This window comes from Fundulus heteroclitus, chromosome 19 (assembly GCF_011125445.2).
Source record: "Fundulus heteroclitus isolate FHET01 chromosome 19, MU-UCD_Fhet_4.1, whole genome shotgun sequence".
NCBI lineage: Eukaryota > Metazoa > Chordata > Actinopteri > Cyprinodontiformes > Fundulidae > Fundulus > Fundulus heteroclitus.
This window is the reverse complement of record NC_046379.1, coordinates 7,863,560-7,881,175: the sequence shown is the minus strand read 5'-3', so window position 1 is coordinate 7,881,175 and position 17,616 is coordinate 7,863,560. Positions and strand designations below refer to the sequence as shown.

The 17,616-nt window shown below is 39.6% G+C and overlaps 1 protein-coding gene across 2 annotated transcripts in view; it reads right to left on the bottom strand.

Annotated features, from left to right (window-relative positions):
• gabrr2a (gamma-aminobutyric acid type A receptor subunit rho2a) overlaps window positions 1–17,616 on the bottom strand; it is a 53,640-nt gene that overhangs the window by 30,447 nt on the left and 5,577 nt on the right. The window contains exon 2 of one of the 2 annotated variants that reach the window (XM_012854255.3): window positions 15,469–15,575. In XM_012854255.3, coding sequence (XP_012709709.1) covers window positions 15,469–15,575 — 107 coding nt within the window. Of the gene's footprint in view, window positions 1–10,863; window positions 10,927–15,468; window positions 15,576–17,616 lie in introns of those variants that run through there. The other variant, XM_021311553.2, reaches the window with a different exon arrangement.

Below are 17,616 nucleotides of genomic sequence, written 5' to 3'. Positions count from 1 at the left end.
GGTAAAGATAGGCGAGGACTGAGAAGAGCATGGCTGACTTTGTTAAATGAAACATGTACAACGCTGATAAAAATGGACAGAAACCATGGAGAGATGCTGAGGGAGGCAGGACTGAGAGTTCAGAGAAATCTCAGCAGACTCACAGTGGCAAGAGTCGACTGGGAGTTCTGTCAAAAACAAAAATAAAAAAGAATATCCTGGTTTCTGCCTCCAGCTCAGCACCTAAGCATCTGGTTATATCAGCACTTTTGTCCGTCCCTGTAACAGAGCAGCCTATTTCCACTTGGGAAGATGAGGGAGCAATTCTAAACATGGTTTCCCCGGTGATTGGACTCTTGCGGTTAGGTTGGACGTTTACCTGTCATAAACAGCACTGATTACTGATATACGACGCATGAGGACCTGGCAAGGCTTTTATTTTCCAACCCTGATTGCTGGCTAACTTCTCTCTGCTCTCCTCCAAAGGAATGCTGCCACCTTTTGTGTTGTTGATTATTTTTGCGTTGCACACTGCAGCACTTTTGCACACATCCTCCATTCGCCATGGTTTCTCTGACTTTAACACTTCATATAGAAAATTTTGATTTCAACCTCTGTTTGTATTCCTTATATTTCAGCAGACATTCAGGTTTAGTTCCCTTCTTTTCGAGGCAAGTCACAATAAAAATCATCAATTGACAGAAATTAAGGGCAATATTCTCAATTACATACTTGTTTTCTACAACATCCATCTCCTCTCTCTGATAACAAAACCAAAAGCCCTAAAAAGAAAGCATCAGGTAGAAATTAAGCAATTTGACAAGAAATTTACAAAATTTAGAAATAAAATAAGTATTTTTCTATATCTACTGAAGTTTAGGTAAGATTATTGGATAGTGCTGTAGTTTTTAGCCAGCTTTATAAAAGTCTGCTAACCTTACAGCAGTAAGATAATGGAAACGTTTTCCTTTTTGACACTCATGTTGATTAAGAAGAAATAAGAAAAAGTATTTGTCTTCTTACAGAATTATTCTATTTTTGCTTTTTCATGTCACACTTAAATGTTTGAGATGATTAAACAAATTTTAATGCAAGCCTAAAATGGGTAAATACAAAGGGCTGTTTTAAAACTACTACTTTATTTATTATTAGAAAACAGCCATCCAAAACAGCCTGTCACATAAAACTGGTTCAAAAGATTCAACATTCTTTATTGTGCTTCTCTTGGCACCAACAGCTACCATCAAGCATTTGTGATAATTGGCAACGTTTTATCCCACTCGTCTTTGTCAAATAGTTTTAATTCAGCCACATTGGACAGTTCTGACACATTAATGGTGTGTTTGAGGTTATTGCTACATCATCTCAAAGAGATTCAAAGGAGCTTTAAGTAAGATATTTTCTCCTTTCAAACTTACTGTAGCGGTACGGGCCTGAACAACTTCAGTTCAGTGTGTAGCCTGTGTTTACTTCCTGGTTCCTGAGCCAATCATATGAAAGTTCAGCATTTGGAATTTTATATTGGCAAAAGAGCAGCAGCCTGAAAACATGGAAGCCAGTAAGAGAAGTAGACCAGAAATAGAGCAGAATACAAAATTATATGCATGTGGAAGTAAAGAATCAATGAGGTTTCACAGCTGCAGGACCGCTGGTTTGCTGTGAAAGTGTTATTTCGATTTTAACCACTAGGTGTCATTATTACTTATTGTTCCTTTAAGTCCGTACTTTGACTAGGCCACTCCAAAACTTTAGAATTACAGTTAGTTTATGGGAAAAATTTGTGTGTGAAGTGATGGCAAAATATAGTTGTCATAAATTATATTTTTAAATTCACGGGGATACTACTGTCCTCACAGAAAGTATTTCTGACTTACAAGCATTGTAGTTTGTTCTGAAGGTTTCTGTTTTAAATACTCAAATTTTAAAGTGGTTTTCCAGGCCCTCTTTCTTTTCTCGAGAGCCAATGTTATTCACCCTGGGTAATTTTCTTAAACTCCCTCTTCCTACTGTTTTCACACACGTTGCTCGGGCCAATCAGTGCAGACGCTCACCCTGATGCATGCGGCTTGTAGCCAATAATATTATCGCCACATCGATGTATCACGTCTTCTTATTTGCTGCATCATTGTGCGTAAAAGCCATTTTTCTGTGTTTGATGTTTATTCTTCCCCTACTGTATTTTAATCATGTTTAAAGTAAATCTGTGCATTGAACAGGATTCCTCTGAAAAGGACCTTTAATTAGAGCCCTCACTGATGTCTCTATGTAGAGATAAACAGCCTTTTGAAGTTTACGTCTCCATTTTGGCACAGTTTGGATAACACCTGGATATAACCACAGAAGAAAAGGTCCAGAATAGTTATGCTATTAACTTCAATTTAAGCCTGTTATAGAAAAGACTTGTCTCCTTTGGATACTATATTTTTCACCCAGTATCTCCTTGCATTAGTCTGCAGCTGCATTAGAAACAAAAAGAAAACTTAAATATAGTTTGTGTGTTCCCGTTTCAATAACTAAAAACTGGTTACCTTAACAACAAAATTGACTGCTCAGTAAAAACAAAAAAACAAAAAACAAACTGTAACCTTTACAAAGACACCAAGTTTTTGCGTCTATGCCAAGGGGTTTAAGAGTAGCATCTAATTGAATTTAGGTATACTTTTTTTTTTTTTAGGCGATTTTGGCATTTCAGGGGAGACAGTTAAAGTGTGTCATTCAATAAAACAGTCCAAGTCACGTCCAGAGAAATCAGAGAGCCGCTGAGGTGTCGAGACGGGGAAATCCACAGGCAAGAACTAGGTCAAAACAGCCACCAAGGATTTCAGATTATCTGGCAACAGGTGTCTGTGGAGCCTCCGAATATAAAGGCATGTGAACAGGTGAAAATGGTCTGGCTAACTGAGATGCTGCAGAGGAGAATGATGACAGGTGCAGCAGATCCCCCAAACTCAAGTTGCAGAGAGAGGACGGAGAAGAAGCAGGCAGACAGCTGAGTCCAAAACATGACAAGATGATAAAAAAAATCTTTAATCTATCCAAACTCTGCAGAAACATGTTCACGTACAGAGGCTGGACAGGATTATGTGTAGGACCGATTTAATTGAATACAATCGGAGGGTTAAGAACCTTCAGATATCGTTGCCTTCTAGCTGTGTTTGCTTTTAACGACAGAGTTGGTGAGAAAACTCCAACTTTCCAAGTCCAGCTTTAGAAGACATCCCTGAGACTTTTTCGACAGAATCATACTGGAAAACCGCTGATTATTAATGTTAATTTTAACCCTGAACAACAGCCGCATTTAATCCAAACCTTTAGGATCAAAGGCTGTTTCTACTGCCGGTAGAGTTCCCTCCTGCCCTCATCTCAATAAACCGTGTGGTTTGTGAGAACGGCAGCATTACGTAACATGACTGCAGCCATCAATAATCACACTGTCCTCCTTCCTGGACTAAATTTTTATGTGTCACGCAGCAGCTCATTGGTCGCTCTCTGTCATCTTCTCGAAAGTCAGTCTCCCCCTTTTCTCTCTGTAAAAACAGAGGAGGCTCCGCCTTCCTACCAGTGCGTGTGATTACTGATGTGGAACAACTGCAGCTCAGTTAGAACCATGGCGGACCTCCAGCTCACCAGATTAGGATGGTGGCGTGCAGCAGCTGGTCACTCCTGCAGGAGATTTATGTCAATATTGATATCATCAGCCAAGGTAATCAGAAACCTGAGCCAACCCAACAGGTTGCCGGTTCTCAAAGCCCAATGTTTTTATATGATGAGAGAGAGAGCAGTTAAATGGGCAACCAGGACTGTCTTCAAACAGGAACAACTTCATGTGTATTTGGACATGAGGAAAAAAATCTCTGTTTCATCCCTCGAAAGGGAATACCGAATTTAAGACAACTCTAGTATGATTACAGTTCATCTTCATCACCAGTTGACCAACATTAACTACTGGATCCAGACTCAATTAAAGAGCTTATATGATACATTTCACCAAAGCTTCCTTTTCAATTACCGTAGGTTTGGCCGCATAGCTGTGTTCACATTCATGTCTGAAATCTGGCAATATGTAAAAGAAGAAAAAAATGTCTGAAAGTTAATGCATTGCATACAAGAATCCAGCAGAACGTTATCGAAGAGTGATGAAGTTATGTAGGGAACCAGGAGTAAGGAGTCGATGCATGAAGCAAAGCAAGATTAAAGTAGTGGCAGTAAAGTCTCCAAATCTAATGAGAGTGCATAAGGGGATTTATCAGATGACGAGGAGGACGTTTCTCCAAATGAGTTCTCAACTAGGTTCAATCAAGTGCTCTAGTGGAGCACTTGATTGAACGAGCGATACATGTCATATCTAACTAATAGAACATTCTCTGTGATGGTTGATGATGTCTCTTCCTCGTCAGCCCCTCTGACTTCCTGTGTGCCCCAAGGTTCCAGCCTTGGCCCTTTACTTTTTTCTTTATACATGACACCATTAGGCTCTGTGATACATCTTCATAATGTGTCTTTCCATCCGTGCAATCCATCTTCTCGTGTCTCCACACTCTCCAGACACACACTCCATTCAAGCACATCTTGATGCCATCAAAACATGGTTTTCAATAAACTTTCTCCGTTTGAATTAATCCAAAGCAGAATTCATTGTCTCTCGTCCTCCCCAACACCCACAAGCATGGCCCCAGTCCCTCCTGTCCTTTACTCTCTCCTCTGGCTCGTGGTTTAGTTCAGAATTCAGTTCAAAATATGGTTGTTTGTTTTGAGTTCAATCCGTCGCCTTGAGCCGTCTTACCTCAGTGACATTCTGACGCTTTACCAGCTTCTGAACAACAGTTCCCTTGTAAAATAAGAACAGAATTTTAGATAGATAGATAGATAGATAGATAGATAGATAGATAGATAGATAGATAGATAGATAGATAGATAGATAGATAGATAGATAGATAGATAGATAGATAGATAGATAGATAGATAGATAGATTGATTGATTGATTGATTGATTGATTGATTGATTGGTTGGTTGATTGGTTGATTGATTGATTGATTGATTGATTAATCAATTGATTGATTGATTGATTGATTGAGGGTTCACTTAAAAAACAGTGATGTAGCTGTAGAAATGTCTTTCTAAGATCACGTCTGTCCAGCAGCTCAAACTCTGTCAGCGCTTGATTTTTTTTTTTACATGTTTGGTCCTAAAAAGTCACTTCAAGCTAATTCCTCACCAGTGGCGTCCGGCCGAAAATGCTGCTGCGGCATAATATTATGGGTAAAGCCAAACATGGAGTCATTATCTGTTGACGGCACTATCTATGAACGTCAATAGATTTCCTTTTTTTTTTATTGTCAGTAGGCAAGAAAAAGAGACTCCATGCTCCTTGATGGTCTGGCTGCCGACTCCTGTAGGGTTATTTTCCATAACTGTGACACAAACAGTTTTTTGTCCTCTTGCCGACGGCTTTAGGTTTTTATTTCTCTTATACCATAAATTACAATTGTTTCCTTATCTTGGGGCAAAAAGTGTTTCAACCAGAGCAGTTGAGTCTGGTGGGTGGAAAGGAATCGTGTTTACCTTCATAAAGCTTACGTGCGTTTCATGTGTCAAGAACCTTTGGAAATGAGACGGCTCACATCATCCTTTTTGCTGTTGCCAAAGGTTGTCACAACTCTGTTTGATACATTTGACAGTGGATTTTCCACTTTATGTGGTATGTTTTGAAATAACTTATCTCCCTTGAAGGCAAACCTAATCAAGATTCATTAGTCTTTCACATTTTCAGAACTCTTTCTCTAAAATATAATGTATGGCCTCTAAAAATAAATGAAATGCTGCACAAATCCAAAACAAAAACACAATTTCTGAATCTTTTCCTGTATGCATCCGTCAAACCTGTCTCTAAAGGGGCTTATACCACAAACACCAACAGAAATATATGCTTCTGTTTGTCTAGTTTCCAACAAGAATGAGAGCATAAGGGAGTAGGTGTATAACCAAGCAACGCGTTCCCCAAACACAAATATTTTCTTCAACACCAGAGAGGAAAAAAGAGACAAAAGGACATGTCACTGCATGTCACACTGTGTGAGCTCAACATTATAAAATATTGATAGTAACCAGTCTCACACCACATGATTTAAGATTAAACAAATGTCAGGCTTCACACTCTCTGCTGCAGAATAAAACGTCTGACAGAGATATGAGTCCAGCCATCAATGGCAAACAAGTACAGGCGTTAATGCTCTGATCATCAGAGCCTAAGAAAATAGGGCGAGGAAGCCGAGGAAGCGCTCAATATCGGACAGTAATAAGACGCTGATGGTCATCAGTGAGGCAAATAAGCCGTTGGTGGTCCTGTCACACAAAACGAACAGAGACCACTGATTTAGGCCCAGTAATTGACAGCCATTTGTCAGAACCTGGTTTAGTGGATGGATGGATGGATGGATGGATGGATGGATGGATGGATGGATGGATGGATGGATGGATGGATGGATGGATGGATGGATGGATGGATGGGGAAATTACATGTATGTATGTATATGTATATTTCCCCGGCTGTCACTGATGAACAATTAACTGTTTTTTAAATGCCCTGATAGATACCGTGCTTATTTGCACCAGTCCAATCATGTCTTTCTATTTTGTGGAAACAGGTATAAGCATGTATTTATAAGAAAAATATTTCTATTTTCCATTTTTATAAAAAAAATGTCTTTATTGAAAGCAAAGGGGAACCAGAGTCAAATTGCTTGCTGAATTAACCAGCTTGGTGATTAATGCTGATTCTAAAATTGATGAATTGATAGGTCTGATGGACATGCTTGCATACAATGGAGGATGGATAAATGTCGTATAATGATGGATGGCTCCGTTAAACACGGGACATGAGTCCACCTCTGACCTGCAGTTAGCACACAACGCTGAGAAGAACACATGTGAAACTCTGCAGTCACTTAACAGAAAACGAGTTTGGACGAGGACAGACACGGAGAGACGTAGTTGAGGGGCTTTCATCTGGTTCCTTTCAACTCGGATTAACTTACAAGCTTAATGCGTTATTTTACTCAGGATTAAGAGCAGTGCTACACCCCACATGTTCCATCCAACAGTCACTCAGACCGAAGAGCTTGTTGAATATGTCTGTCTGTGTCCACCTACATGCATGTGCAGCAGTAGTCCCGAGTTACATGCAGAGATGATGAGGATTATCTCTTCGGTTGCGTAATGTTACTAAACTTTGCAAAGCCATACGATATGTGCAGACTGGTTCATCCCTAGAGTTCAGGAACATTTTTCTTTTTTCTATGAATTATTCAGGAGGTCAGAGTTTAATGAATATAATGAAATCCTGAGTCTGAAATATGAAAGTCTGGTTTCTCTTGTTGAGAGTCTCGAATGCGTTCAACGTCTGTAATCTTTTCAGTGGTCTGAAATCTGCCGAGGCGCAGAAATCTGATTGAAATGTTAAATTGTTTTATAATTATAATTAACAATCTGTCCGGATTTTAAAAAGATTATGTTACTGGTATGGATGGAGCCCTCGGTAAGCACGTCCTCCTTTGGCACCCCCAAATCCCCACCCCTTCTGCATTTAGTCAGAGTTGGACAAAATGATCACAAAGACGGACTTTTCTCACAATAAATTGCGCTGTATTCCAGTTGCTGTGTTTAAACCTTTTTTGAAGCAGCAGGGAAGCGGCGAGGCCTTTTCTTTGTGGTCATGTTGTGAAGGTTTGGGTCCTCTGATGGATTCTTATGGATGTTCTGAGTTATTCATGGGCCCGTTCCCTTTGTGAGCTCCTCTTTTGTGCTTTGAAGTATCTGCATCAACGGTGGGTAGGTCTCCTTCACCAACGAGGTTCACAAACTTTAGAAGGACGACCAGTCTTTTCTTGTCTGACATGTGGGCGTATCTCAGAGTCCAAACTTTTCCCCTCAGAGCAGACCCCAACGAGCCTCCTTTGATTGCTCCGCAGACTGACAAGAGGCGCTGACTTCTGAGGTGGAAAAAATAAAAAAAACTGGGAGCGAGTCCTCAGAAGTTCCTCGCTCGTGAACTATGTTTAGACTCAACTCAGCCCCTTTAAAATCTAAAGAAACGCAGATTAAACCGGAGTGTCTGACACATCTTCAGATCGCACCCAGAACAACACCAGTGGGACGTTCTGAAAGCATCACAAACCGGAGTTAAAAGGCGCAACGGATCGAGGTTAGTGACACTGTCAGCAGGAAAAAGAAGCTCCGAGTCTGTTTTCCTGGTGATAACAACAAAAGCGGTGACGGGCGGGAGGAAAGGCCAGGAGGAGGAGGGAGAGGTGGAAACATCAAAGAGGCTAGCATATCACAGGTTGTTGGAATAGGGGACCTGTTACATCGGCTTCTGCTTTATTGACACCTGCAGGTCGCCACAGGTCCTGACCCAGTTTGGAAGTCGCTCCTTCATGCTGGTCTTCTCTCTGAGGCAGCTGAAGGGCTGAATGTGATGGATTCCATTTAATGTTTGATCAATCTTCTTTATGGAGCTGCTTCTTTAGTAAAGCTTTGGAGACTTTATATAGTTCAGGCTGAGGAGCAGTAATGTTCAATAAGTTCTCTAACCTGATTTTTTTTCTAAACATACTTTTGAAACCAGATATTTCCACCCAATATAAAAAAGACACAAACCATTTTTTCACACTGTCTGGCATTAAATCAAGCTAAACACTTTGGTCAGCTAGGAAAACCAAATTATTTCTATTGTCTAAATACCAAAACAATTAGAGGATTTTTTTTTTTACTTTGTAAAAACAGTTTGAGCATCTTTTTATGCTCTGCGTGTAATTTCCTGGAAATTAGGCCCATTCCTCTAGACAAAACTGGTGTGAATGTGTCATAACTTGGTTCATAGGAACTGAACCCAACTGCAGAGAAGAGCAAAGGAGTTGCATGTTTTTAAGGTGGTAAATTATTAAAGAGCAAAAACAGGCTTACAAGTGATAGAGAAGCAGGACAATGACAATGAGACCAGAGAGAAGCAGAAACACGGATGAACACAGACATATATACGTAGACGCCTCACTGGCCGCAGGTTTGCATGTCCACGTCACCGCCATATTGTATGTTGCAGAAAGTAGTGAACGTCTATGTTCCCTGTATATATATTTTAATTATTCAGATGGAAAGTTATAGATGGAGCTTATATGTATGTATGTATATGTATGTATGTATGTATGTATGTATGTATGTATGTATGTATGTATATATATATATATATATATATATATATATATATATATATACACATACATACACACACATATGTGTGTGTGTGTTATAAATATAAAAATCAATTGGTTAAATCTAAACATTGTGGTCTTTATTATTTCATAAAGCCGTGTGAACCTTTTAAAATCTGGTATAGACACAGATTAGAAACAGTCTTTTTGGGGGAGCAAAGACATAAAATTACTATTATGAGAAAAACATCATAGAAGAATGAAGTAAAACACAAAGACAAAGTGGTCTTGTCAAGAATGTCTTGTCTCGCCTCATGTGCATTGCCACCCTGACACTCCTAGTCTCTGTGAGCTCAGCCTTTTGGACTTTAACTTTCTGCTAGAGTTCATCCCTCCCTGACGTAAGTTTCCAGTGCCTGCTTGCTGCTCACTTCTGCCCTGTTCTCTGAGTCCCAGCTCTCGCTCTGCCTGTTCTGGTGGGACGCTGGCCTGCACCTTCTGCACCTGATCAGCTCCCGCCTTCATCACTCAGTCTGAGTCAGTCTCTACCTGCATCTTCTGGTCCCCTACTCATCCCTGACTGCCTGCATCATCAGCCGTTATTCATCTGTCAAGTCTGGTTCTGCTTGCCTGCTTCAGCTGCCACAACTCATCCTCAAAATAAAATTTTTTAAACTGTATTCTGTGTTCAGATGATTATCCAGTCTTATGCTTGGCTTGATCGGTGCAGTTGATGACATACGTTATGAATAAAATTAGTTTCTCCAGTGAAGTTTCCTTCTGTTTTGACTTTTCTTTGTTTTGAACTTGATTCTCTATTGGTTTTATTTCTCTCGTGCTTTGTCCTTGAACTCTCCTCACTGCTTCTGCGTAGCTTATATTTTTGGTTGTCTAAATTTGTATTTCCACTGCTTTTTTCTTCACCTCACATCCTCCAAAGTTTACTCTGTGCTGGCCTCCACAGTTGCAACACCTTTCTTCTGCTCCATCCTTGCACTCCTCGACTTTGTGTTGTTCACCACATTTTGAGCACCTTTGCTTTCCTCTGCAAACCGCTGCTACGTGTCCATAGCGCTGACACCTGTAGCATCTGAGTGGAGGCGGATGAAACGTCTCACTGGGAAGCTCATGTATCCGGTTTGAACTCTTTCCGGCAAAACTGGCCCTGAAAACTATTTTTCCTTGTGTGTTTTTGTAGAATCTCTATACATTGTTAACCTTGCCTCCATCCATGTTTATTTTTAATCTAGCTAGAAACTTGTTACTTGGTATTCCTGTATTTACTCCTTTAACTGTTTTGTTCTCTCCTATGACTTTCTCTCCATTATCTCTTATTCCCTATGTGTCCAACATTCAATGCCTTGTTTTTTTTTTTTTGTTTTGCAAATTATCAACAAGTTTCCACCTCAACATGTTCACCATTTCGACTTCTCCAAACTGGCTTTTTATTTCTCTGGAAATGGGGCTCAGGTGACCCTGTTGTCTGAATCTAAATATTATTTTGAACTCTTCGCTCAAATCATTCCCACGAACAACTCTTTCTTCATCCGAACTGCTTTCCTCTAATTCCCGTTTACTTCCTTGACTGTAAAACCACCTCCCATCCTTTTTTCCTCCTCCTAGACCTCTACCTCTTCATTTGCCATTGAAACCTGTCATCCATTCTTCCTAATGTACCTGAGTTGCCGTTCTGTTCCATTCACATACCCCCAGGCAACAGATATTGCTTTCCCACGCTGACAGGTAGCCGCTACTACTTTGAGCTTGACCATATGTCTGACAGTGTGGACTGAACTTAAAGGGGAAGCGATGGAGGGAAACAATAGGATGGCAATTAAGCACAGGTGAACTGAGGGACACAATCAGGCTGAAGGGGTAATGAGCTGGCAGGTGAAGGGAATTAACAGAACCTAGCAGGGGACAAGCTAAGGGGCCAAGCATGGAAAAATCTAAACAAAAAAACAAAAAAACGAAGAAAGGAACAGATATAACAGAATTACAGAAAAAAAAGTACCATAAGCAAACAAAATCTAACAGTACTATAGGAGCTATTTCTCTATTTTTGTTTTAGAACTCAGATTATTTGGTTCATTTGTATTTATTTGGTTATTTGTTGCATTTTTGTTTGAAAGTAGTTGTTTAGAATACAATTATTTCTTAGTAAATTGTTTTAATTAGTTAATTGATTTTGTTTGGGTGTGTCTGGTGTATAAATACATGGACTCCAGGTAGCTCAGGAGGAAAAGTGGGTGGGCTTATGGTTTTTTACCAGTCATCCAGTGCTGCAGGCTGTCAGTCTACCAGTCCTTTCAGGAAACCAGGGTAGGAGAGGTGGCAAGTAGTTTTTTAGTTTGTACCATGCTTTTTTTCCCCTGAAGAAACCTGAAATAAACTCACGGAACTGCATTTTGACGTATTTTGAGAATTTTTTGTACTGCGTAAAACCAGAAACCCACTTTTCATCAAGTGACTATTTGTTTTACATTTATTTTTTGTTTGTTTACTTTTAAGTTTTTTCATAGACAAGTAGTCAATACAAGTACACTAATAAAATACAGCACAGGAACTGAGCTAAAGAAATGCAAGTATTAGTAAGGATTCAACAGAGCACTAAATTAATAAGAATGGAAGTTAACACAAAACTTAACAGGTAACGCACATAAGGATCTCAAACTAATTGGTACAAAGAAAGGGCCGAGCTAATGAATGCTCAAATCAATAAATAGCATAAATGCAGAACAGAAACTAAATAGATGATGATTAACACAAAGGATCTATGGGTGAATAATACAAAGAATGATGTAAACACAGACTGCAGCATCCCCAGTGAACTGCCGTATGTGATCACCCCCCCCCCCCCCCGGGGATCCTGACACAATGACCAACTTCATGACTATGTCTACAGATGTTGCTTCAGTATTTCTACATTATGTTAATTTTTCATCCTGTCATCTGCTCTGTGAAGATCACCAATCCCTCTTGCAGCACAATCTTCCTCAACATGATGTTTAACCCCCCATATTTCACCGTTGAGTTGGTGTTTCAAGTCTTGCCCCTTTTTCCTCTAAGTATACCAAGGGTCATTTGAAACCTTCTGCAGATGACCCTTCTGTACCTCAGCCTGTTGGATTAACTCTGGAGACTGGACTGTGGACACGCCTGATGGATTCTCCTACCAGTGTCTCTACCAGCGTCTGACCACCTGTGTATGACCCTGGATTGACCCTGGCCGCCCAAGAGAATCAGCTTCTGTCAGCCGAATATTTTGCAGATCACTTCTGGGATCTTTCATTGAAATTTGTGCCACCCCCCGGATCCAAACAAGGTTAGGGGCTTTGTTATTTCACATCACTCTTCCCAGTCAGGAGACTACAGCCACTAACCTGTCCCTCTTCTTTTCAGAGGTTCCAGAAGTTTCCTGCACCGGCTACACCTGCTCCTTTAATAAAAATCACTCAGTGTCACTCGGTGTCTGTCGACTTATTCAGTCCAAACCAGAAACATTACACTACTCCTGATTTCTTGTCTGATTTTCTGTCATTTTTTCCACAATCTCACATAAGGAAACTGTGTGATTGAGGTGTTCCCTTAAAAGATGTCAACAGGTGTTTCCACGGTTTAGGCAAAATGTTGTAAATAACCAGAAACCCAAAATCAGAGACGTATAAAGCCTTGACATCATGATCCAGGCTCTGTCCAAGTGTTTAAAGCACAAAAACTGTGACGGTAAGATTCTGTGTTCAGAAGAGATTGGTACAACCAAAAAAAATATGTCTTCATATTTCAGCATTTAGCAATCTCACCTTATTTAAAACAGGAGCAAATTAGTCTGTCAGATAGGGTGGAAAAAGACAGATAAAAAGGTTATGTATCTTTTTTATATAAAGTTTTGCAATTATCTGGTTTTGAATTGTGTTTATTCAGGATACAAACTGTCCAGCTCTTTTCTGAAGGATCAATTTTCTGCCTCGCAGGATATTCCACTCAGAATTGGACAGAAACAAGTTCTGTCTGGAGCTGGAGATAAAAAAAAAAAAAAACTTTTACTCTGTTTCTGTTTTGAGTGACAGGACTGTTGCTGTTTTATGGGAGGCCAGCGGTGGATGTGATTCGGATCATCAGAGCTGAACGTAAAAACTGTAAGATCAGCTGCGGCAGCGCAGACAGATGGAGGATTAGAGTCAGGGAAAAGGTCGGAGCAGCAGACGGTAATCTGAGCGGCAGAGAACGGGTCAGATCCGGTCAGAACCATCAGGCGCTGCGGAGAATTCCTGCTGAGCAGTTGATAGTATCTGGGGAGAGGGTCAATCTGGGTCAAAACCATAGGGCACACGTGTCCCGATGTGGTTTATTTTATTCACGTTTCTCTGCAGAAACATTAACGCATCCAGAGTCATGACCGGAGTCTCGTTCGCCTTCTCTGGCTCCAACCCAGAGCTCCTGACCGGATCAGCACCAGAGTTCTCTTAAACATGACACGTTGTCTGTAGCTGCAGCTGTTATTCGTTCAGTCTGGTCTTTCACTACAAAAATAGAACTAGAAATAAGTAAAATGTTCTTAAAATTTGTGTATTTGTCCTTGATTTGAGCAGGTAAATAAGATGATTTGCCAATGGAATAAGATTTTTGCACTTAAAACAGGAACAATTCATCTCCATCATCTTATTTCAAGTGCAGGATGTGTAATTATCTTATTTTAGGGGTCAAAATACTCATTCCATTGGCAGATAATCTTATGTATCTGCTCAAATCAAGGATAAATACATTAAATTTAGGAACATTTTACTTATTTTTAGATCTGTTTTTGCAGTGGAGTAGCTGGGATCCATTCTGATCATTTCAACCTCACTTCCTGCTACGCTTTTGTGTTCATCATGTGGATCCGCTGGTTCTGTCCTGCTGCCATGACATCAGAGACATTCTTTTGGACTGTCTGGAACCAAGCCAATCTCAGATTTAGGTCAAAACTTGCTGCGCAAAGACATTTATTTTTGTATGGAACAGGAACCAGATCAGAACTAACGGGACCTAAATAGTGGAAATAGGTTCATTAGAAGCTTCAAAAGGACTTGAAACTCTGGCGGAGGTTAAAATTCATCCTCATGTAAGTTCTGTTCATTTTCTGTTTTAATCATTAAACCTAGATAATTGTCATCCCCAATTCCTGTCTGCATTTTGGTCCCACTCTCAACATGCAAACTGATGTTAAATGTGTAGAACATGCAGGGAGAGGTGCCAACACACCCACAGCTGGAACAGATCTAACAGATGGGTCTACAAAGTGTTGATCCAGGGGGGATTCATACTGATATACACCAAACATGTCAGGTTTCTATCTGTAAAAAATATTTCAAGACCACGCACACGCTGATCTCCAACTCAAAATGATGCTCCGTTTAAGTTAGTTTTATTTATTTCATTCAAAAATAACTTTCAAATTCACACAGACAACAATGCACACATCTCGAATGAAAAGAACCAGAGAGAAGAGCAATCTTATGGTATCTGCCCTTTCAATCATTTTTACAACAACTCCACATCAGTTCTGTTACAGGTACTTTTTTATTTTACAGTATTTACATCAATCTTTTCTCGGTTATCCACAGTTGCTTATCAACATTTTGTAGTATTTAAAATATTCAAAATGTAATACCATCATCAATAGTTTCTCATCATTTCCATGAATTCTACCTTTCATGCATCCCTAATACGTATTGTAAATTTTATGTGTTTTTTGAACGTCATCATCGTTGTTGACTCTTTAATTTCTTGATGAAGCCCATTCCACAAATTAATTACTTTTACTTTATTTTATGTTGCTCTGTTACATTACATACTAAAAAAAACATAGAGGTTTGCGGCTGTCATTGGACTAAAGTTTATTTTATACATTGCATTTTTGTGCAGCATCTTATTGAGCTCATCTGTTCTGTGTTGTTGCTCCTCCGCCTGTTTGTCCCCTAGAAGTCTAACCTTTGGTTCGGGGCGACAAAGTCTGCTAAATCTGTAATTTCCCACCCACAGGGGATCTACCGGGGTCCGAAGGTTCTGCTGTGACCTTCACAACGTTAGGCAGGTGGTTTAAAGCAATGCATCATCAGATAAATTTGAGGGACAGAGATTAATTTAATATTTATTTATTATTGGGGGTTTTTTCTAAACATATGCACGGATCAATGGCACTTTTTAAATTTTGTTGTTCTTGTGACAATGACAATAAAGTTTTCATTCATTCATTCATTCATTCATTCATACATCTCCGGATGCCGCAGACCCGCTTACCTCCAAACGCCGGCCTCATGGTGAAGTCGTGATCATCTACTTTCAGAAGGTTCTCCGTCTTGCTTTTTCTGGACTTGGTCACGTCTGGAGGTTTCTTTGGCAGAGAGCTGCAGGAAGAAAACATGGGGATTAAAGAGCTGAAGAAAGAACATCAGAGATGTTTAGGAAAACGTATCTGCTGCTACCACAGCTGCTCTGACCCCAACCAAAAAAAGAAAAAAAAAAAAAACATGTATTGTTTACTCTCTGGATGGTTCTCCAGCTCACATTCAGCAGCTTAAGGCTCACTGAACGCACAGGAAGCCTGATCTCCAACAGGGTGAGCTACACCATGGTAAAGCTACAGCAGCCTTACAGCGCATTTCGTCATAAATAAGGTTGCTGTTGCATATTTCATACGCAGTCAGCAGATAATTTATCAGCATGAAACCAGAACCTCTGCAGAAGCTGCTGGTTTAAAAAAAAAAAAAAAAAAAAAAAAAAAAAAACAAAAAACAAGCAAATATTAATCAAACTGTTGAAGCAGCAAGTTGAAATTATCCAGACCTCAAAAGGATTTTGGCGAAAAGATAAACTCTGATGAGTTCCTCGAAAAATTATCTGTGAAGGTGACAGATTTTAAGTGAGCTTAACCACCACTTCTCGTTCCCATATATGATGTTATAATCAAACGATTAAGAAAGAATTCCTGAAAATCTATTTTTTTAACAAAAATATGCTTTTTCACCTTTACAGGTGAATCAGTCAAGAGTTTGTTGTAAAAATGATCAGATGCACTTGAACAGAATTTGTTTGGAGCCTTAAATCTGTTCAAAATTTGGGAAATCATCCCATATTTTCTCGGTCGGGGGTCTGTTTGATAAAAGAAATCTGTTTTAAATCAAAATATAAAATTTGGTCAGCTTAAGGGATTTTTTTTCAGTCTGGAATCTGATCAACATATAAAATCTGACGAGCGGAAATGGCCTGATACAAATTAAAATCAACAGGTGCGTCTACTGTAGGTACGGAGAACATACTGTCAAATCCATCTCCTTCACTCTTTCCTTGAATGTTCTTCCTTGCTATCTTTGGAAAACTAACACAGGACTTCATCAGGACTCAGGAGAAAGAATCTGGGAATCAGACTCCAGACAACTCAAATACAATCTACAGCAGTAACAGTTATTTTTTTAATTTTGTTACAACCTTAATGCTAAAACTTCTTCAATACAATAAAACAAATTTGGTAGAGAAGAAAACCCTGCAGAACCACATGAGGGGAGCTGGAAGGCTCATCCGGGTGTCCCAACCCTCTGCATGCCGTCTGCTGCAAGCTGTCAAAAAGCTGAACTGCTGTCAAGATAATGCACTTCAAACACCTGTAGGTATTTTATATTTGCTTTATTTAATAAAGTGTTTGTATTGCATTAGCTATACGATGAAATAACAAATGCACTGTTAGATTTGTCGCCTCTGAGCACCAATCCGGCAGATTAAACCCGAGAATCCTGCTGCCGGGAGGCATGAAGGGAATAAAAAGCAGAGTATTTATTTCAGAGGAAAGTTTGCTTCCATCAGGTTCAGTTTGTTTACGCTCAGCTGCTGATAATCCATCTCATCCCATGTAATTATTTCAGAGCCTGTTTCAACAGGAGCCCAAATGTTCGCCTGAATTTAGGAGCTCGATAAGTTAGAAACAGCAGCTAAATTCTCACATGAACATTGAGTTAAAACAGGACACGCCGCAACTCTAGCTGGTGAATCCACCACCTAAGAGCTCTGCAAGTGCATTAACAGTGATTTCTCTGCTTTGTCGCGGACTAAAGTATTTTTAAACATTTGCAAAGGAGGATGGGTTGCAGAGAAGTCAACATCTCTTTGCAAGTAAATGGGTTTGTTTTTATAGGTAGCTTCATACTGGACTTATAAACTGAACATGGCTGTTTTATAACATAACTGAATTAAAATTGGGGAAATAAAAAAATAAATTGAATTTGTTATCATTGAATTCTGTTAAATTGATTTTATTGTATATTAATGGATATGTATTAGACCCGCTTGTCTAGTAAGGTGCATTGAGATGACGGTTGTGGTGAGGTGGCATTTTGTAATTAAGCTCAATTCAACTCAGAAATTGTAAAAACGTACAGCATGGCAAAACTTGGT